Raw genomic sequence first — 22,507 nt, forward strand, 5'->3', positions numbered from 1 at the left:
GGAAATGGAGAAAAGAGGACAGACAAAAAGAGAAATGCGAATCAGAGAAACCCAGAAGTTGCAGTTCCTGAGGTGGAACAAAGACCTGGTTTGGGTGTCCCCACAGGGATGTAAGGGGGGAGGCTGGAGGCCATGTACTCTGCAGCCATGCTCAAGCCTGCACTTCATCTCCATTGTTAAGGCATTTACCCAAAACTATAGCTTAGAAGACCTGTGACAAGAAGCCCATGCCTGTCTACCAAGGGACTCCAGGGTGCCAGGCCCCCTAGAAATACTCTCAGTTTCTCTTTTCTTTCTTTCTCTTCCTTCTCCTTGTTTTAAAAGGTTCTTGCTGCTGCTTTTGTTGTTGATGATGATGATGTTAAAACACAGTCTCATTATGTAACCCATGACAGGCCTGTAAGCTGCAATAGAGACCTGACCTTGAGTTTACAGCAATCCCCTGCCTCTGCCTCCAGAGCCCTGGGATTAGGTGCAAGTACCACCATGCCTGGCTTTCCTTTTTCACCATGCTTACATTTAGGGTAGTATTTCTACCCAGGCAGAGTACCCCAGCTCACTCAGGACACAGCTTTACAGCAGGGGAGACTGGGCTGCCACCACACTGGCATCCACTCTTGGCTGCGTGTCATTGGAGAAGGTCCTGCTCAGAAGCAAGCAAGCAAGCACACCCAAGGGGGCTTTCAAGAAAAGTTTTCTGATGGGGCCAGCACTGGATGCTGCCAAGACTTGAGCCAGTCTAAACCTCCTGAATACAAGAAGACCAGAATACTGTCTAAATCAGACAAGGACAAGCCCTATCACCTCCCCCAGCATGTCCCAGCAGTTTCTCTGCCTGCCCGCTCCTGAACAGCACACAGAATGCAAGAATGATACCCAGGTGATGCTTGAGTCTCTGCAGAGATGCCTGGGTCTCTCTGCAGAGATACCTGGGTCTCTGTAGCAGCTCTTGAGCTGCACTCTGCCAATGTTTCCATGAACTCATAAGGCTCAGACAAATCTTGGTGAAGACAGAAGATATGTCAGCCTCAGGGGACTGAGCCATGGACCAGGTAACAGCTGGATGGGGGGGGGGAAGTAAAGGGCAGGAAAGGCAAGATGGAGCCTTGTATCCAGCATAGGGAGTTGGATGGACAAGATGGAGAGCACAGAGAACAGCATAACACAGCTTGCACGTGATCCAAGGTTCACTCAGGGAATACTGAACTAGGGATGCCTTTGTCATCTCCCTTCAGCCCATGGACACTTTTTTTTCCTAGAAAATTGTTCCAGGTAATGTCTCCAAACCACACTCTGCCTTCCTACCTTCTTTCTGTTTGTTCAGGCTAAGGAGCCTGTGGTAAGTAAGCACAGGTCCCTGGAGTTTTACTCTTCTTCAGGCCAGGCTCAGCCTGGCATCCACTGTGTTCTAAGGTTCCCAGTGGTCATGATCTTTCCCAGCTCTGACAAACCCACAAAGCCCACTATCCTTGTCCCTCAACTGGCTTCCACATAACAGACACTGCTTTATGCAAGCTGACGTGGTGACCAGCGAAAAACAGAATAATACCCCCCATCGAGGAAATTTCTCTACCTTGCAAAAGACACTACAGAAAACCACGACCAATCAGAATGCAGAGTCGTGGAGCCCAGTTCTAATAGACATATCCACAAAGCAACTCCTGCACCCAAGGCTCAGGGACATTATGGAGGATGGGGGCAGAAGGAGTGTACGAGCCAAGCACTGGAAGAGTTTGCTGTGAGATTGTGTCTCCTTGGAAGGTCAGAAGCTACATCCATAAAGTTTCGCCAACATGATTCCCTAGACATGAACTGAGCAAGGATGACTCCAAGAAAGATGCTGATGTAGACAGGGAATGCTCACAAGGCTTCAGCCCCAGAGAAGCAAGCACAGGCAACTAAGAGGGAAAGCTGAGGGCAGGAGAAATAGTCTTCCCCTGGGAGAAGCACACCAATTGGTTATCCATAGCAAGTGGTCAGCCCTGAAAACATACATACAAGTAATATTATGCAGACTGAGCAATTTGTACTATGCATTTGGAAATCTAAGTGTATGTATATATATGCATATGCAAATATGTATGTGTGTATGCATATACGCATATATGTATGTATGTGTGATTAATGAATAAAGAGGTCATGAATTTGAAAGACAGCCAGGTGTATATGAAAGTGTTTAGGGGAAGGACATGGAAGGGAATATGGTTAAATTACAATCTCAAAAACAAAACAGAAAAAACAGACCGCCTATTCTCTATCAGGGCTGTTCTTGCATCAACTTCATGTGTCTGGGGGACAAGGATCAAGTAAGTCATAATGTCACATCACCAGTCACCGCCTGGTAAGCCTGGTGAGAAAACGTGGCTGATGCTTTCAGAGGCCTCCTCGTAGACGTCCCAATTCCAGTTGATCCCCTGCGAGGTTCCCCCATAATATTACACACAGCCACACCTGTCCCTGCAGGGTCATGCCTCACCAGACTTTAACACAGCCCCACATTAGGGCTTACGTCTGGCCTTCAACTACTTTTCCCTTAGCCTTGATTTTGAATCAGACCTGTCCCATCTGCCTGAGATCACAGGCTGCCTCAGAAACTGCCACAGTTTTATCTTCTCTCTACCCAACCACGTCTCCACTATGCCCCAAAGCAGACTCCCAGGCCACTCTCACCTTGTCCCCAAAGAGCTACCCATGTCTGAGCTGACTCCCATCTGCCTTCCTCATCAGTTGTCCCTAACCACTCCCAGCAATTCGAGTTGGCCTCCATAACCGTAGCATCTAGTCAGCATTTGCTGGGCATGTGTCAGATGCCAGGTGTGGAGGCACCTGACGCAGTGAAGGCACCACAGCCTTGAGACTTACGTCCCTTCAAACACTTGTCAGAAAGTCGAGTGTTGAAGGCTTGTTCTCAGTGTCTCTGAGAAACACTCATGAGAAGATGGAGAGATAGCCCAATGATTAAGTAAGAGTACCTGTTGCTCTTCCAGAGGACCAGGGTGATTCCCAGCACCCACATGGCAGCTCATAACTATTAGAAACTCCAGTTACCAAGGGTCCTCTGACCTCCATGGCATGCATGTGGCACACAGATACATATGAAGGCAAAGCACTCAGACACATTAAATAAAAATTAATAAAACTTTTCAGAGGAAAGAAGTGGGCCACCCAGAGCTTTTCTGACTATGTGTGATGATTTGAGTAAGAATGGCTCCCATAGGTTCATATTGTAGTGAGAATTTTTGTTTCAAAAAAAAAAACAAAAAAACAAAAAAAAAAAAAAACCAGAAACAGGAATGTGGTATCATTTCAATCCCAGGAGTGGGGACTTGGGGCTGCTTCACACAGTCACAGCAGCTGACTGTGATTTGTTCCGTGCTCTAGCAGAGACTTGGTTTTGCCAGCTGCAGATAATTGCTGCAACTGTGTGACGTTTGGAATTCTGGGAACTTTTCAGAAGGTATATAAATGCTAGGGCCTTGAGGTGGGCTGTTGGTTGGACACTGGTTAGTTGTTGTTGGCTGAGGTTTGTTTAGTTGTGTACAAAAAAAAAAAAAAAAAAAAAAAAAAAAAAAAACAAGAATAAATTAGATATCCTGACAGCAAAGATCAAACTCCCACCAAGTAATTAGACAGCCCTAACCATCAGGAAGTAGTCTAACAATACATCACCCCCTTTCTGACCCCTGACTTTATTCAGTGTTAAGGGCTTAAAAGGGTGAAGGAGAAAAGATGGAAAAGGAAGAAAGAACAAAGTAGCAAACACTAGCTACGTCATATATTTCAGCTCTCAGTCACCAGGGAGTAGAAATCACAGGATTAGGAGTAGGAGGTGTAGCCTTGTTAGAGGAAGAGGTTTCGAGGTTTCAAAAGCCCATGTCAGGTCAGATTCTTGCTGCCTCCCTCAGCCTGTGGATCAGGGTGTAGCTGTCAGCCACTGCTCCAGTGCTGTACTCCCTTCTGATGCTGTAAGCAAGCCCCTAATTAGATGCTTTTCTTTTCTTTTTTTTTTTTTCAGAGTTGCTTTGGTCAGGATGTCCAGCAATAGAATAGTGTGATGGTTTGTCTATGCTCGGCCCAGGGAGTGTCACTATTAGAAGATGTGGTCCTAATCGAGTAGGTGTGGCCTTTTGGGAGTAGGCATGGCACTGTGCGTGTGGGCTTGAAGACCCTCATCCTAGCTGCCTGGAAGCCAGTATTCTGCTAGCAGCCTTCAGGGGAAGATGTAGAACTCTTAGCTCCTCCTGAACCATGCCTGCCTGGATGCTGCCATGTTTCCCTGCCTTTATGATAATAAACTAACCCTCTGAACCTGTGAGCCAGCCCCAATTAAATGTTGTCCATATAAGAGTTGCCTTGGTCAGGGTGTCTCCTCACAGCAAGAGAACAGTAACTAAGACACCATGCTTCTCAGTCTCAGAGTCAATGAACAAACAGGAGGAAGACAGAACAGCCTAGTGTGGGGTTCCAAAGTCTCCAGGAAGAAAATTGCCCAGGGGCTAAAGAGAAAAGAGGAAAGGTTTTCCCAGCTCCATGGGTTCAGAATGACTTAGGATCACCATGTGTTCTCCCTGGGCAGCAAAACCCATGGGCATCCTCACCTGCAGCTGGATGAGAGCAGCTCCGTGGCTCTCATGCAATGCACAGTGTTAAAGAGTAAGTCGGGGGATGAGGGGGCGGGGCAGGCAGATGCAGATGGCTGAGCAAGATGGGCTAGGGTGATGCTTCTCCTGCACACCTGTGAGGCTGGACCCCGGAAGAGGTAAATGTGGGTTCCAGCAGCACAGGGCTGGCTCCCTGCCCCCTCCCCCCTGCCATGGCTTTAAACCACATGTTGTCTCTTCACTTCTCACTTGAGAACTACTGATGTATCTTCCGCATGTAAATGTTCCCTAATTTTTCCAGCCACCTCTATGTGCCCGGCACATGACAAGCTCTTTTATCTTTATTCTCTCACAGAAGCGCCACCTAACAACACCATTTCCTAGTCTCCCAGGTGAGCAACGGTCCCAGGGGAGAACAGCTTGCTCTGGGCCACTCAACATTGGGATCCAGAATCCCCTACTCAGGCTGCCCGGTTCTTCACTCTGCAAACGCTTGACTATCCCCACAAACTTCTGTCTGTGCTATTGGTTGGCCATGTGTAGGAGATGTAGCTTAAAAGTCAAAAAGATAAAACTCTGTCTGAAATAACTATAAATTCCAATTGAGTCCTTGATACGGTTTCCTCGTGAAGCTTCAGTAAATTAATAATAGATCAACCAAAAATAGCTTCTGGGCTTGAAGTCCTTTTGGTACGAGTTTCCGATAGGGAGGCAAGTGGTTGTTTTTCGGTGTGAGTTGAGCGTGGAAGCACTGTTCTTCATTTAGCTGCACGGAGGCACGTGGAGGGAGCTGTGACATTATTAATCACTATATTCAGTTATGATTGATGGGCTTTTCTGCGGGGAGGAAGAAGTGCCTCAGATACAATCTGTCCCAACAGCTCTGCGATATGCTAATATTTTCTTCAGATGAAAGAGGAGATGTGTTCAAATCCCTGCCATAGCCAGTGATTGATACTGAGAGCTCCAGAGAGACCAAGGAAGCAGGAATGGGAAAATGGACCAGGTTAAGCAGGGGCTAGAAGCCTGTGGGTTTAGCAAATGGCCTCCGTTTTAGCTTGACATAGCTTTCGTGTGTGTGTGTGTGTGTGTGTGTGTGTGTGTGTGTGTGTGTGTGCATGTATAAGCAGGGGGTAGTATATAGGCATGTGAATGTTCATGTGGAGGCCAAAAGTCAATCTCAGGTAGCCTTCCTCAAGAGCCAACCATGTTTTTTTGAGACAGAATCTCTCACTAGGACCTGGAGCACACAAATAGGCTAGGCTGACTGGCCAGTAAGCTGCAGAGACAAACCTTCACCTGCCCAGCCCTGGGATTTACAAGCACGTGTTACAATGATCAGCTTTTTTTACATGAATCCTAGAGACTGGACTCAGGTCCTCATGCTTGAAAGGCAATCTCACGTCTCAAGATGAGCCATCTCCCCAGCCCTAACTCTAGCTTTGTAAATGCCTTTTTAAAGGAAAGCTCACCTGTCTAGAAGGATGACCTCTCTGACTTTTGTGACTTCTCCACTGGGGTAGCAAAGAACAAGCAGGCAGCTTACTTGAATGATTCACCAATTACCTCTGAAACGATGCAGGTTGCATCCTACAATTCTGAGGCACCAGGGTAATCCTATCAAAGCCGTGTGGGATCACTCAGTGTCCAACAGACATGGCAGTCACAGCTGACTGGGTCGACCAGATGTTCTGGCATCACAAATACCCAAGCCTTGGAATGCTTTCTACTTTTGAGAGTTTCTTTAACTTGGAAAGCCACACAACGTGAACAGCCTGGGCCTTTGGCTGTTTCTCCTCTTATGCCTCCTTAACTGTATGACATATGCTTGAATTCCAGACTTCGGCTCAGAACTGTTTTTGTATGTGGCAGGTTGAGAAAGGTCTGGAGTCCTGCCTGTTCTTACTGGGTGCCTGAGCAAGGCAGAACCTCTTGGGGCTTCTCAGCTACCCTCTATACATGGCCATTAGTGCTTGCCACCCAGGGATAGGGTGAGGTTTTCTTCCTTATTTTAGCCTCATCTCCCATCCCTACTGTACCCCATGTGGAGGTCCACAGATGACAAAACAGAGCAAAGACTGATGTCTGACTATGCACTGACTTTTCCCTTTGATCCTTTTTGGTCCTACTGGAGTCCTGACTTCAAAATTATCAACTGGCTAAGTCTGAGGTTTTGGACTTATCCAGCACACCCCAGGATGGTGACATCTCCACTGGGGTAGCACAGAACAAGCAGGCAGCTAGGACCTGCAAGACAAACTAGGGCAAGGGCATAGGTAACTTGGCTGGGAGGGGGTGGGAAAGGGCCACATGCCAGAGAAAACACAGGGGAAAAATGACTGCTCCACAGACAGACATGGGCAGAGGAGCTTCGATTACCACTGCAGTGGAGGCAACAGAGGCTGCTCTCAGATGAAGGGTGACCCTTGCTAGGGGCTTGGCCAGGTTTATGTTTGCTGAATACAAAAACAGCCACATCACATTTGCTGAGAGACCCAGAAAGCAGGGTAGCTCAGGGTGGTGATAAGGAGTCTGGGGGTGGCATCTTCTCCACCCACAGCTGTGTTCCCATGGCCAAGCTGCTCACCCCTTCCTCAGTTTCCCCCAGGGATGAGAGTGGTGCTGCTTTGTGAGAATCCCTGGAGACAGGTTCAATAGAATGAAGCTTCTAGAAGAATCCTAGTTAACGCACAGCCTTTTACCTCTACTGTGACTAGAGTGGGCAAAAGTCACACACTGATGAAGGTCCAGAAAAAAATCTTCCCAACCCACCCCTTCTTTCCTCAACAAGCTGGCCATTCTCTATTGCTGTGGTTTTCCTGGGTGGCCACCTGATGCACGGGAGGGAGCCTGCCACCACATGAGAGGGCACACAGGGCTGGCTTAGGCTGCTAGTGGGGACCAGTTTGTTCCCAGGCTGAGGGTGCAAGAGGGTGAGGGGAATGCCCTGGCCGTGAGTCGGAGGAAGAAGCTTCCCCTTGTGCCCTAATTGCTTTTCTGTTGCTGTGTTAAACTGTCCTGACCAAAAAGCTACTTCAGGAAGAAAGGGTCTGTTTGGTGCACAATCCCAGGCTGCCAGCCATCACTTTAGGGAAGTCAGGGTAGGAACACAGGAACTGATCACACCCTTTGCACGGTCAAGAGCGAAGAGAGACTGAACACACTCTTGCCTGCTGCTTATGTCTGGCTTGCTTTCTTCATTCGTACTCAGTGCAGAGCCCAGCCCATGGAATGGTGCTGTCTACATTCTAGGTGTGTCTTTCCACCTCAGTTAACATCAAGGCAATCCCTGACAGACACGCCCACAAGCCAAGCTGATCTAGATAATTCTTCATTAAGACCATCTTCCCTGTGATTCTAGGTTGTAGCAAGATCAGGTCAAACCTAACCAGCACACCTTGCTTTGGGGCAGCTCCTTAGAAGAACAAGTGGGGGGAGGGGGGAAGTGGCTTTGAAGTGTTTCACTTCGAGCTCAAGAGGCCATCAGATAGAGAGGTCAGTTCTCTCTCCTCCCATCCCTTCACCTCTCCACTCGCCTGTCCTCCATTCCCAGTAGTGAGAAGCAGAAGTTAACTGGCCCTCACCTGGAAAAATATCACTTATCTATGTGGCCAAGAAAGTGCCACCTAGTGTCCTGTTAAGGGTTTGGCATGGATAAAGAGCATCTCTAGTCATCAGAGGCAGGGAACATCCACCCACTGATCACACTAGGGGCTCCATCTACATTACTCCTCTCGTTGTTACAGTGCCATGGTGAATCCCAACATGGAGATGGGAAAGCAGAGCAGTGAGAAGCTTGGCCAGTGCCCGCCTCCCCCAGGAAGCCACCAGGATGTCTGTAACTCTCTAGAGCCCACTGTCTCCCTAGTCTTCAGGAATAAGGAACCTGAACACTAGAGAGATCCAACGGAGGGTCAGCGACACACAACCAAAGAGCTTATTTGTGAGTGTGTGAGGTCCAGGGAGGATTCAAGGTGAGTGAAGTGGCCCTGAGTGTAGACTAAATTTGAGCCAAGACTAGGTAGGATCTTCTGAGGATGCCCTGAGAATGCCCTCGGCTGACATGTGAGTGGCATGTCTCCATACAAAGCCACACAGCAAATCAGTAAATTGAAACAGAGCTTGGGAATCATCCAGCTGAAACTATGCTCCAGCTGACAGATGGAGACAAAACCTGAATGCCCAGGGGTTCGCTGGACAATGAGGGTAGCCATGGACACACTTTGGAAAGTCTGAGTCAAAAGGCAGATGTTGATAAACCAGCTATCAGACCACCTTCACCATGGTAAAAAAAAAAAAAAAAAAAAAAAAAAAAAAAAGTGGGGGAGGGAGCATGCCAGCTAGTCTGCCCAGTTGTCAGGTGCTGTTTTCAGAAGGTTAATTCATATGCACATGAGCAAATCTGACCTCCAGATCCAGAGGCATGTGCATGTATTCTTGGCTCTAATAAGCCATGTGTGCCTGTAGTTACAACAAATGAGTGTGCTTTCATATTCCAAACTATCTGTCTCCCAGCCCTGGAGGGAAGGCACAGAAAGCGCTGAACTCCGCTAATCCCACCCCCATCTTCTTAGGCTCTAGCATGACCAGGTAACCACTACCAGGATCCAGGGAACGGAAAAAGGACTTATGGGAAGCAGCAGCTGGGTCTACTCAGCGTGGTGGCCCTGTGTGGGGTGCATAGTGGAAGAGATGTCTTGTGTCGTTTTCCTGGCTCTGTCTCTCCCTCAGAAAGAAGCTGTAGCTGGCAGCTCACCTCCACGCCAAGCTGTCTGGCTCCTCTTGGTGGCACTTCCTCCAAGGTGAGCACCGTTGTCTACAGTTACACATGATGAAACCGAGTAACAAGGCCTTGCCTGAGGCCACCTGACTGGAAGATGGCAGTGCCCTCAGACAGGAATCAGTCCATGACAGTGTCTAAGGTTAGTTTTTGCTTGGCACAGTAGGGGTTGTAGATAGAACTGGAGCGGTGATGTCTATTGGTGAGAACACCTGGCCAAGTGGCCCCAGCACTTCTGGAATGGAGTCTGGCCTTTCACCCTCATAGTCTGGTCCAAACCCATAACAGTGTAGACAGGCAGCTTCCATGGGGAGGAAGTCAGACTGAAAAAAAAAAAAGGCTGGAGAGCGTGGATTCCTGCTTTCAGATGTGACCACGGAATGGGGGCTTTGCTGGTGATAACTGACAACCCCCACACAGGACCACAAACTGTGGGCTCTTGGTAACATCTCCTATTTATCCAAAAGCTTTTGCAATGGGGATGACTATTCCAAACAGCTGGCTTTCCAGGGAGCGTTTTGTGATAAATACACCTTATGCAAAGACAAATAAAAGACAAAACCAAAAAACTTGGTACTCCTAGGACCAAGTGCTTCTACAGAATGACCCATGGGCTGGCTCCACAGGGCTCCGGGCCAGGGCTCCAACTCAGAAAGACTCGTGTGACTCAGGTTTGGGGACACACAGTGCTCTGAAATGATCAGTTACCCGATCCTTCTGCTGTAGACGGGACAAGCCACCAGAGAACTAGAAGCAAAAGTTTTGTGGCCCTCTGGTTATTTTTGAGTTTGAAATATATGGAAGTCTCAGAAGAGTTCAAAAAAGAAAGAAAATGTGTCCAATTTCAAACCAACATATTGAATCGAGTAAATTAAGCCATGATTCTCAAACTGCTCACGGAACTGACAGGCTCTGATGCATTTTAAAAAGGCATCTCAGCTCCAAGCTGGTATGGCATCCCCACCCCACCCCCCCCCACCCCCCCCCCCGCCATGCTGAGACCTAACCAAGTGGCAGAGAGGCTCTATCACAGGGCTCCCAGGGCTAAGGGACCCCTTACTGGAAAGCTCTGTGCTTGGTGCTGGCTGGTTATTTTCTCCACACTGCTGTTTACTGCTCAGGAGAATTTGTGTCCTCATCCTGATGAGAAACTCAAGCCTGACACAGAAACAGGACAGGCAGCCTGCTCACACATGCCTCAAGTTAACACAAGAGACAAGATCACTGTCAGGAGCCGCAGCGTGGCAGGTGGGGTGCCAGAGCGCGCACATGCTGCCTTCTTTCACAGAGCCCACGTGACTAGGAGCCCTCACTAGGGTCACCAGACTGGGCTGGCGAGTATGGAGTGAGGCATTTTTAAAAAATCCCTGTTACCTTTTCAGCGAGTTGGACTTCTTTGAGTGTTCGTCCGTTATCTAGTTCGTTTTCATTTACCCTTGAAAATAAAATAAAAATAATTTTCGTTAACATTTCCCCCAGGAACAGATGTTGACACTGGACCTGCATAGCGCTGAATCACAGGTTTTCTGAACCTCTTCTCCAGGAGCGTGGGCATCCCTGGGCCTCGGTTTCCTCATCAGTAAATGGAAGTACAGTATCTACAGTCTTCAGGGGTGTGGGGACTTGATGGACACCAGGCCTCACTTCAGCTGAGCCTACAGCACTGTTCCGGGCCTGGGCTCACCAGCTCCCAGCCTGTATACTATTGCACTTTATCCGACTATAGTAGACTCCAAGTCCTATCTGACCCCAGGAGCCTCTTGGTAAAGTTCTTCCCGGTCACCGGTCACCATGTGGCTGTAACATACTTGGCTCCATCTGCTCCTCCTCCCAGCTCTCCTGGGGTTGCAGCATCTGTGTAGCTACCAAGCCTCTGAGCTTTCTTTAAGACTGACTGCGGATGAGGGAGTGGGGGTCGGATGCTGAGCAGAGAACAGAAGAGGCCTCTCTCCTGCATGCCAGTTCTCTATCACCTCCCACACAGCCAGGCAAGGCTGGGGTGGTGAGCAGGACACCATCCCCCCCACCCACCCCCAGTGACAGCCACACATGGAAAAACAAGAGGCGGAGTGGTTGGGTGCCAGGGAGAGGATAATGGGGAATGAGGGGAAGCTGAAGGCCAGACAATGGGCAATCTTTGGGGTGAAGGTAATAAGAGGCCTCTGCACAGGTGTCATGTGAGCTAAAGGACAACACAGATTTCCTGGCCACACAAAGGGGACATCAGGCAGCCCCCAGGGTAGTCGCTCAGCACACAGGTGTCATATTAAGCAGCTGGAACTGGATGAACAGGTTAGAGACACACAAGGAAGTTTAAAGACATGGGGTGTTATGGGCCATAACAGGGAATCTGAACTTCTGAGGGGCAGTGAGGTCCTTGGAACATCTCACATCACTTTATGCAATAGGAGGAAGCCAGTGTTGAGAGCTGTTCAGTTCCATGCCCACGTTAAAGACAGGATGGGTCAGCAATCCAATTTTGTGTTCACCGTGTTAACGCAAGCTTCTTAATACTGCTTTAGTGACATATTCAGTCAGTGAAAAATGCTATTCATAGGATATACTTAAGAGTTAAAGAATAAAACTCGATAAGAGCATAGAATAGCACAACTTTTTAAATCCTCTCTTTTCCCCTCTCTGTGTGCCTACACCTACACCTTTCTCTAACACTAGTCAGTATGTGTCTTCTAAGCAAAGCATTTACAATGATTAAGTCTTATACATTTCCTGTAACCGGCAGTTACTCTAACTCTCTGTAGAAAGAGGATTTCCATCTTTTCTCCTCACCTCTTTATCCTTCTACTGAAGCTATCTTCATTTGTAAAAGGCAGTAGCTGGGCTTTACCCTGTCTGTGGCCTCTGCCCTTTACCTGAGCACGTACACCCTGTTACATAATGCACCATGTGCACGGGCGTTTGGGGCTGACAAGCTTCTTCCTGGTCTTTATTTTTACCACTTGTTCTAGATTTCTCTCTCCTTTCTTATTTCTAGGCTAAATGTTTTTTTTTTTTTTTAAATCATTTCCTTTTCCCCTGCCTGAAGTTAAACATTTGCATCCGTGATCTTTCAGCTGGCCTAACGATCCCAATGCACAGATGTAAGATTTGTGTGACGAGTTAAAGCACCCAGACTCTTGTCAGAAACCGGCGGAGCTCAGGAGACTCCAACTCAGTCCATCCACTCTGTCTCCTGCCTGGTATTTGAACTCCAAACCTTTTATTGGAGGCACAGTCATGCTGGGACCATTTATACAGCCAATCGCGTTTCCATTTAGTCAGTTTCATGATGTTCACTGTTTTTCTGTGCTGTCCCTAAAACCTCAGGCCTTCCAGCCTGACCATTTTTCTTAGGCCTCTTCTATACTGCTAAGCCAGCATCTCAGATTAGCTGTCCATCGTCACAAATGAAATTTAAAATATTTTTACTTGGCCCCAAGTCTTTATTTTGTAAGATGTTTCCCACCCCCTCTTTTCCTGAGACAGGGTGTTACTAGGAACCCGAGCTTCCTTCACCTCCTCCTCGCCTTCTTCTGCCCTGAGCACTGGCTCCATGTCACCTCCCAGACTGAACTGGCCTTGGAAGCATTCACATTCCAGAGATGCATATACCAGGCTCCCTTTCCTCCACACGGGCCCCTCCTCTCCTGATGGATCTGAACTGTGGTCTCTTTGCAGCAAACAGTCCATCACCCCCGCAAGCCCCACTTCTCTCAGCTGCCAGTCTTTGTTCTTCAGGTCGTCTGTGGCGAGGCTACCTGCCTGGAACCAGCTATGCATCCATCTGCCCTTTGAATCTGTGCTCTGCTAGTGCTGCCTGCTTTATCCATTTGAATCCTGGCTGCCTGTGTGGGGAAGCAACTCCACGCCACAAGACCTGATCTCTGATAAGGAGAGATAAGGATCAGACTCCAGAAACTTCTTCAGAACTCTGCGGTTAGTCTTCAGAAGGCTTCTTAAACATCACCAAGGTCGGGATGCTGTTAGACATGGGAGACCATTACAATTCATCCAGTCAGCACAGTGCCAATGCCTGCGCATCAGCTGCTGCTCACCAGAAGCAATCACAGTGGTTATACTGGCTCATTGTGTCTGAGCACGTAGCTTGCTACAGAGCTTGCCTAGTGTGGGCAAGGCTCTAGCTGGTTCTCCTGAACCCCTCAGCCCCTCCATAAACACAGGGAAGAAAAGGAGACTAGTACCTCTCTTTTAGTAAATCACTCTATGGGTGTTTCTGTAGGACGAATGGTAACAGTGTCCATATTACAGAGAACACAAGCTCCCCAACACTTGGAGACAGCTGTCCCCCATTCTGAACGTAGCACAGACTTAAATATGCCAACGGTTATAACTGCGTCTACAGGCAAACGATCCCTTCCTGATGGTGCCTCCACTCTAGTCAGCTTGCCGCGGGACACCCAGGAGCTCCGGTGTAGTGAGAGTGGCCAGGGCAGGAGAGAAGTGATGGAGAACACTTCTGGCCAGTCTTTCCTCAGCACGCCAATGCATGGAATGTGGCCTCCACAACTGTGTCTCAAGCAGGGAGGTGCTGCGGCCACAGTAAGTCTCACCTCTACCATGGCAGAGACTTGAGCTGTTAGTCTGCTATAGCCCCACAATTGGAAGTTAAGCAGCAATAACAGGCTGCCCCTCGTTTTATGGGAGTTGCTATGAAGGAATCATCCAGGACCAGCCTGACACACACTGGACTGAATACAGTAAGCAAAGGTGTGATTCTGCTGTTTCCAGTGATGGATGCTCAACTCCTGGCATGGAAATTACCAGAACTCCACATAACAGCCTTCCCAAGCCTGGCCTCATACCAGGGCAGGCATTGAGGCATGCTACAGACTGAGTGGCTCATCCCTGACTGACCAGAAGCAGCAACTCCCAGGTGCCCAGCATCACAAGACAGCTGTACCACATGCCTCTAGCTAGCAGAAGACTTGGACTAAGAGGCCACATGTGATCATGTGACTGCTACTGCATGTTCGCAACTTCCACGTGGTCTTAGTTATCTTCTTCTCCAAGTGATGAAATAGAGGTTCCAGCTGCCAGGCAACAAGTGGTACAACAGAGTCTGGTCAGTCCATGGCAGCTTGTAACACAGAGCAGTTTCAGTAAAGTAACTGACAGGGTAGAGACAGCCCACAGGGTGCCCCACCCCACCCGGCCCCACCCCAATGAGTTTGTTCCTCAAACCAGACGACACCTTCCAAAGTTTATTCACAAGCTGACAGTCTACTCCAGATTTAAATCCAACACTGGGCTAATCCATTCATGAGGGCTGAGTCCTCATTCTCCAATCACTTCCCCAAAGCCCATCATCTGTCAATCAAGGCCCCACAAGCCTATAGAAGACAGTTCCTAGTCACACCAACACACAACATCAACAGCTTAAAACTCTGTAAGCTGGTGTCCTAGTCAGGGTTAGTATTGCTGTGACGAAATACCGTGACCAAAAGCAACAGAGAGGAAAGGGTTTATTCAGCTTACAAGTCTATATCACTGTTCATCATCAAAGGAAATCAGGACAGGAACTCAATCAGGGCAGGAGCCTGGAGGCAGGAGCTGATGCAGAGGCCATGAGAAGGAGCTGCTTACTGGCTTGCTCAGCCTGCTTCCTTATAGCACCCAGGACCACCAGCCCAGGGATGGTACTACGTACAATGGACTGCCCTGCCCCCATCAATCACTGATCAAGAAAATGGCCACAGTCTTGCCTGCAGCCCCATTTTACAGAGGCGTTTTCTCTGTTGGCATTTTCTCCCTTCAGATGTCGTTAGCTTGTGTCATGTTGGCATAAAACTGTCCAGCACAGTCAGACAGCCACAGTGACGGGCATCATGCTCTGGCATCAGTTACTGGGCACACTGTGGCAAGAAGAGAGGGCAGTACTGCATCTGGCAAGGGTGGGGTTCTTGCTCTCATTCTTACAAACAGCACAGAATTCTGGGATTGATCAGTACTTTCTCACTGTCTTTATATTTCTCTGATTTTTAAACACTGATTAATTTACTTTTTTTTTTTTTTTTTGGACATCATGCATGTGGAGGTCAGAGGACAACTTGTGGGAAACTATTCTCTCCTTTCACTGTGTGGGTTCCAGGAATTGAACTCAGATCATCAGACTTAGCAGCACGTCCTTACCCACTGTGCCATCTTGCTGGCACTCTCAGTGATGCTGCATTCTGCATTCATTTCACTGTAATGTGACCAGTTAGGCAGTTCTTTGTCTTTGTCTGGCTTGAGATTCCCAGCTGTTGCCTCTTTATTCCTGCACATTCTCTGTTTGTTCTCTCTCTCTCTCTCCCTCCCTCCCTCCGTCCCACCCCCCCCCCCCCCCCCCGCCTTACTCCAGTGAGATACAAGGAAAAGGCTGTGGTGCTGGGGCCTAGATCTTGGACTTCCAGGCCTCTGGAACTCTCAGCAATAATTTTCACTCTTAGAAATTACCCAGACTGTGTGTATCTGTTATAGGCACATGGAACAAAGCAGGACACATCTTCCTGGAAGAGCCATTTCAAGTACCCTCTTCCTCTCAACCTTTGTCCCGTGTGCCCGTCCTCTCTGTTTTGTATCTCTGTCTTTCTATGTTGCATCCATCAGAGCTACCTTCCAGGCCATTGGTGTTCTGTCTGGCTGGGTTTACTCCTGGTTTTCACCAACCTACTAAGTTTGTTCCTCTAGTTCTCAGCATCCCGAGGTCTACTGTGCACTAATGCCACCGACAGGGCTCTTCTCTCTGGGTCTCCCCACTGTGATGGCACACTTGGCTTTGCCTCTTGTTTTCTTTACTTCAGATGGACAATAAAACTGAGCATAAGAATTCACTAGGAGTAGACAGAAATTCACTATGATATGGACAGGAATTCACTATGATGTGGTCAGGAATTCACTATGATGTGGTCAGGAATTCACTACGACTTGGCCAAAGCCCATAGACCCAAAGCCTACTGTACAGACAGTAGCCCCCTCTGGACTCCAATTGTCATTTTATTTTGGCCTCTTCAAGGAGCCATACTCTTGACAGTACACTAATACATTAAAATGCCTGTATATACATTTAACTTTTTGTCCAGAATTTTCATTGTGTTCCACAGAAATGCTGTTTGTGATACATGACCTGCTGTATCCATGGGACGAGACTTGATCAGAATGCACGGTCTCCTACCATCAAGAGGATTCAGCTTCACAGAAGGTCGGAATCTTGCAAGTCTAGTTTAAATCGTTAGCCTTTTATGGTTAAGAAAATAACTTAGGGAGCAGGAAAGATGGCTCAGTGGTTAAGAGCACCGACTGCTCTTCCAGAGGTCCTGAGTTCAAATCCCAGCAACCACACGGTAGCTCACAACCATCTGTAGTGAGATCTGATGCCCTCTTCTGGAGTGTCTGAAGACAGCAACAGTGTATTCACATACATAAAATAAATAAGTAAATCGAAGAAAAAGAAGAAGAAGAAGAAGAAGAAGAAGAAGAAGAAGAAGAAGAAGAAGAAGAAGAAGAAGAAGAAGAAGAAGAAGAAGAAGAAGAAGAAGAAAAAGAAAAAAAGAAAGAAAGAAAAAAATGAAAAAAGAAAAGAACTTAAGGTCCTTCTTATCTCAAATTATTAGACTAAGGTTTCATAGTAAGACGCACACACAGATCTCTTGCTTTCTGGGTTTTTTTCCCAACTCTTCAGGATTTAGGGTTTGGATTTGTTTTTGTTTTTTGTTGCTGTTGTTTTGTTTTGTTTTTATTTGTTTTGGTTTTTCAAAACAGCTTTTTAGTTTATTTTTAAATAAATAATATTCAAATAGGTTATGGTATACCCAACAATATTTTCCTACAAATAGGTCAAGAGAATAGAGATCGTCTGTATAGCACCAGTCATCCTTCTGAATGACTGTGGAAAGCACACAGTTGGATGACTTACTCAACATGGAACAGAGCATTGATGTCTCCCAGCCAAGTACTATATATCAGTCTGTTTCTGGTACTGTGATAGAATACCCAAGTCTGGACAATTTATAATGAAAAGAACTATGTTTGGCTCATAGTTAAGGAGTTGGTTAAAGAACTGGAAAGTCAGAGCTTAGGATCTCTAATGAGGGCCTCATGCTCTTTTAGCGGACAGCAGAAAGTGGAAGGGCACAGTGTATGTGGAAGAGAAGATGTGTGGTGGAATGGGCATGTATGGAGGAGGGGGCATGTGTGGAGGAGCAGGCATGTGTGGTGAAGCAGGTGCATGTGGAGGAGCAGGTACACATGGAAGGGGGTCCCTGAGAGCATCCTTGCTGCACAGAAGCCACTCCTGACAGTAAATGATCTATTCCCATGACCGTAAGAACCCACTAATGTAAAAACATCTTTTCCCACAGGTCTTACCCCCAAAACCAACTGCTTCCACCAGGCCCCACTCCCAGCAACCAAGGAATTAAGATGACCACATGAACTTCCGAGATTTCTCTAGTGATTTTTTTATTGTTATTTAACAGGGGAAAAGCCATAAAATTTGTCTTTATGGACTGGGGGTACAGCTCTATGGATAAAGCACTTGCCTAGCATGTGTGAGGCCTCTGGGGTCCAATCTCTTACAACCATAAAAAGAAAAAAAAAGAACCACTGGACCATTTACACAGTTCAGTGGTGTTCAGCATATGTGAGATGCTGTACAGAAGTCTTAAGGGCCACAGATCCTCACCACCTCCAGCTCCCTGTCAGTCGAGGCTCCCCATTGCTCCCCGTTCCCCATCACCCCTTCCTTCTGCTACACTGGTACTTGTGCCTGAGCTGCAGGGGTGGGGGTAGTGAGTCAACTGTGACTCTGTAAGTGCAATACTGAAAGGTTCTAACTGCACAGGATACCTTTTATTTTTATTTATGTATATAAGTGTATATCCATGTGTGTCTGTGCCCGTGAATGCAGTACCCATGGAGGCCAGAAGGTGGCTTTGGATCCCATGGACCAAGAGTTATAGGCAGTTATGAGCTGCCTGACACGGGTGCTGGGAACTGAACTCAGGTCCTCTCAAAGAGCACTGTGGTAGTTTTAATAGGAATGGTCCCCATAGATTCATGTGTTTGAGTGCTTGGCCATAGGAAGTGCCATTATACATAGGAAGTGCCTATTGGTGTGTCCTTGTTTAAGTAGGTGTGGCCTCGCTGGAGGAAATGTGTCACTGTGGGCAGGCTTTGAGGTCTCCTGTTCTCAAGCTCCATGCAGTATAGAACATAGTTCCCTTCTTCTGCCTTTAGATCAAGATGTAGAACTCTCTGCTCCTTCTCCAGCACCATGTCTGCCTGCAGGCTGCCATATTTCCCACCATGATGATAATGGACTGAACCTCTGAACTGTAAGCCAGCTGCAATTAAATACTTTCCTTTATAAGAGTTGCTGTGGTCATGGTATCTCTTCACAGCAATGAAACCTTAACTAAGACAAGTGGCCAGAGCTCGTAAGCTGCTGAGTCATCTCTCTAGCCCCCAAATTTAATTATTGTAATTGTTTGCAATGCTTCATAGAAAACAAGTCTTATTCACAGAATCAGATGGGCAGTGCGGAATTTTCTTACTAAAACTAAACTAAAATTTTCTTACTTATTTCCTAAACCATAAACTGGAACCCAGAGCATTCCTGCTGACAGAGTCATTAAAGGTTGTGTGGCAGCACCCACAGGCTGCAGTAAGCCAGTGAACCCTACATTTGTGCTAAAATCCTGAAGCACTGAGGTCATCTTACAACCTCTAATATCCTGTTTCCATCCAAGGAAACATACTTACTTTCCAATGGATGGCACAAAAATGTACAAAAGACAATGCATGTCACATCTGGCACCTTAGGATCTTACTTCAAAATTAAAATCCATTATTCAAAATACATTGTATGAGAAATATTTTAAACGTGACTTTGCCTGCTATATTTATGTTCTATTACAGCCTTGTTATTCTATCTAAATAAAATTCTGACAGGATTAATCTGCTAAGTATTACACAGATAAGCTCTGCCCATGTGTTTTCTATGGGGATGCAGATACAAGCCAAGCATGGTGGTAAACACTGAAAACTCCAGCAACCTGAGAGGCTGAGGCAGAAGGATCATGAGTTTAAGATCAGCAGGGGATATATATAAAGTCTCAGTCTCAGAGAGAAAAGAAAGAGATAAAGACATGGATATAGATGTGTTACTAGGCCTGGCTCTAATGCCCTGCGTCCTGATTCTGCACATCATTTCAAATGTCAAATGTTAATATGGGTGAGTGAAAAAGACTTACCTCTTTATACCATTGATGTTTATATCAATTCCACCGAACCTGGAGAGGAATTCATGGTACGGCACATTACCCAAGCTGGTGATCGGGATCTACGGTCAGACAGGAAGAATGACGACATGTTAGAGAATTGAGAGACTCCAGCCAGACAGCACAGCAGGCTCCTGTGTCTGTAATGTTGTAATGCCAAAGCTGCTAAGGAAACAGACACTATTAGACATTTGTGGGTCCTTGCTGGGTGTCAGAACTGATACATGGCCCCAGAGAGCAAAGAACGAGGCTAGTCTGTGCCCAAGGAAAAGCCAACATGTGTTTACAACACAACCAAACATCTGACCTGAGATAAATCTATCATTGCCATAGATATCAAACAGAATCAGGGCAAACATTTCCTGTGCATCTGTGTAACTGTTAGCTGAGGGGAATAAACTGTCACTGTTTAAAGCTATTTTCTAATACATTTCTATTATGATTATTGATCTCTTGGGGAAAGAACTGCATGCCACAGTGTAAGTGGGGAGGTCAGAGGGCAGCTTGACCAGAGTCAGTTCTCCTCTACCAAGTCTGTTCAGGAGAATGAACTCAAGTTGTTAGGGTGACTGGCAAGCAGCTTAACCTGCTACCGAGCCATCTCGCTGGCCCAGAAGTTCTATAAAGGATACTACTGGGTCAAGTGAGTCAGCATGAATTACAGATTAAATAAAGCGATTCAGCCAATTGAGACTGGCACTGCACTGTGATTCCGAGAGAAGTTGGTTCTTGTTGTTAAGAAATATATGTCCCGAAGTCAAAATGAAGAACTGTGAGACAATCAACTTCCTTGATGTTTGGAGACTTTTCTTCAGAAAACAAAATGCACTTCTAGCGTGTTGAAGACCACGCTAGAAGATAGAAGGACCTCCCATGCACACTGATCAAAAGAATTAACCTCAGGAAAGCAGCTGCATTCCTGAAAGCAACCTACAGAGTCAGTGCAATCCCCATCAAATTCCAGTGACATTCTAAACAGAAAGTACAAAAAACAAAAAACAAAAAAACAAAACAAAACAAACAAACAAAAAAAAAAAAAACCAAAACCAAAAATACCTAAACATCATATGGAAGTCTAAAAGACCCAAATTATACTACAGAGCCATGGCAATAAACTCAGTATGGTGCTGGCATAAACACAGCCTCCACGCAACAGGACAGCGTGAAGGGCCTGGAAGAAATCTAGGTACACATATAATTTTTTTTTTTCTTTTTTTTTTTTTTTTTTTGGTTTTTCAAGACAAGGTTTCTTTGTGTGTAGCCCTGGTTGTCCTGGAACTCACTCTGTAGACCAGGCTGGCCTCGAACTCAGAAATCCACCTGCCTCTCTGCCTACCAAGTGCTGGGATTAAAGGCGTGTGCCACCACTGACCAGCCAATGTACACATATATATCTACACACAATCGCCCGCTGGCTCGTTCTCAGCCAGGAGCACACACTGGAGAGATGTCAGCCTCCTCCAACTCACGGTTCGGGAAAACAGGGGACACCAAGAGGCGGAAGACTGAGACTGGATCCCTGGCTCGTCCTGCACAAGAAATGAATGCATCGGGGACATTGCTATGAGACTTGAAGCCCTGAAGGACAACGTAGGAGAAATGCTTAAAAGAAGCAGCACAGCACACAGGTCAAAGCTTGTCTGTAGCAGTGGACCAATGGGCAGAGAGAAGCAGCAGGCATGGGGCGGGAGAAAAGCTCTGCCAGCCAATCATCTGACAGGGAACTAGTAACCAGAATATATAAAGAGCTTGAAAGATTAAATACCAAAAGAACAAATAATTTGTAAGCCAGTCGGTGAGTGAGTTGGACAAGCTGTTCTCAAGAGTTTAAGTGGCTAATAAATACACAAATAAATACATGTCCAACCTCCCTCGTCATAAAGGAAATGCAAATTCAGTCTGCAATGTGGGCCTCAGGGGATGGTTCAGTGGGTAAGAATGCTTGGTCTGCAACCAGAAGGACCTGTGTTTGAATTCTCAGCACCTACGATAAAAAGAAACAAAGGCAAAAAACAGGCATAGGTACACATGCCTGTAACTCCGACTTGGGGGACTGGAGGCAGGTGGATCCAAGAGCTGTCTGGCCAAGCATCTGAGGCCAAAACAGCGAGTTTACTCATCGCTCAGATCCTGTTGCAAGGCAGTAAAGTGGGAAACCAGGGAAGAAGAGGCCAGCTTGCTCTGGCCTCTCCATGTGCATATATGGGTATGTACCTACACACTAGCATGGACACACACAGAGAGATGCACACATGCATGCACACACACACCACTAAAATTAAAATTTTTAAGTGAGATGGTTAATTTTATTTTAACTCCAATGTATCCAACTCTAATCATTAAAAAAAAATTTAAAAGGTTGATGAAAATTAGCGTAAGCATCATGGAAATCAACATGCAGGGTGTTTACAAAAACTAAAATCACAACTGCCATGTGATCCAGCTATACCACTCCTGAGTACATAATGAAGGATTCTAAATCTGCACACCACCAAGATATTTAGACATCCGTGTCCATCACCACACCATTAATAATCAAGCTATGGATGCAGCCTACATGTCCATCAGTAGATGAAGGGGGAAAATGTGGTGAATATATACAATGGGGTTTTATTCAGCTCTGAAGAATGAAACTACATGATTTTCAGAAAAATGGAAGAACAGGAGGTCATCGTGTTAAGTGAGGTAAGCAGACACAGGCAGACATAGCAAACATGCTTCCTCGTATATATATGCAGCCTAAACTTGAGAATAAAAGACACACAGTTTCTCAGCCTTGGGGCCAAGATTAAGTGTAAAATAATACGTGTGAAAGTAAAGGGAGGACTGCCAGAAAGAAGAAAGTGATA

General features: G+C 46.6%; 1 protein-coding gene across 4 annotated transcripts in view; it reads right to left on the reverse strand.

Annotated features, from left to right (window-relative positions):
• Positions 1-22,507, reverse strand: part of Efcab6 (EF-hand calcium binding domain 6) — a 194,425-nt gene that overhangs the window by 130,980 nt on the left and 40,938 nt on the right. For 3 of the 4 annotated variants that reach the window (XM_076911766.1, XM_076911767.1, XM_076911768.1), the window contains exons 5-6: positions 19,632-19,720; positions 10,756-10,816 (exon numbers count right to left, since the gene is read on the reverse strand). In XM_076911766.1, coding sequence (XP_076767881.1) covers positions 10,756-10,816; positions 19,632-19,720 — 150 coding nt within the window. Of the gene's footprint in view, positions 1-10,755; positions 10,817-11,189; positions 11,348-19,631; positions 19,721-22,507 lie in introns of those variants that run through there. The other variant, XM_076911769.1, reaches the window with a different exon arrangement.

This window comes from Arvicanthis niloticus, chromosome 13, assembly GCF_011762505.2.
Source record: "Arvicanthis niloticus isolate mArvNil1 chromosome 13, mArvNil1.pat.X, whole genome shotgun sequence".
Classification (NCBI taxonomy): domain Eukaryota; kingdom Metazoa; phylum Chordata; class Mammalia; order Rodentia; family Muridae; genus Arvicanthis; species Arvicanthis niloticus.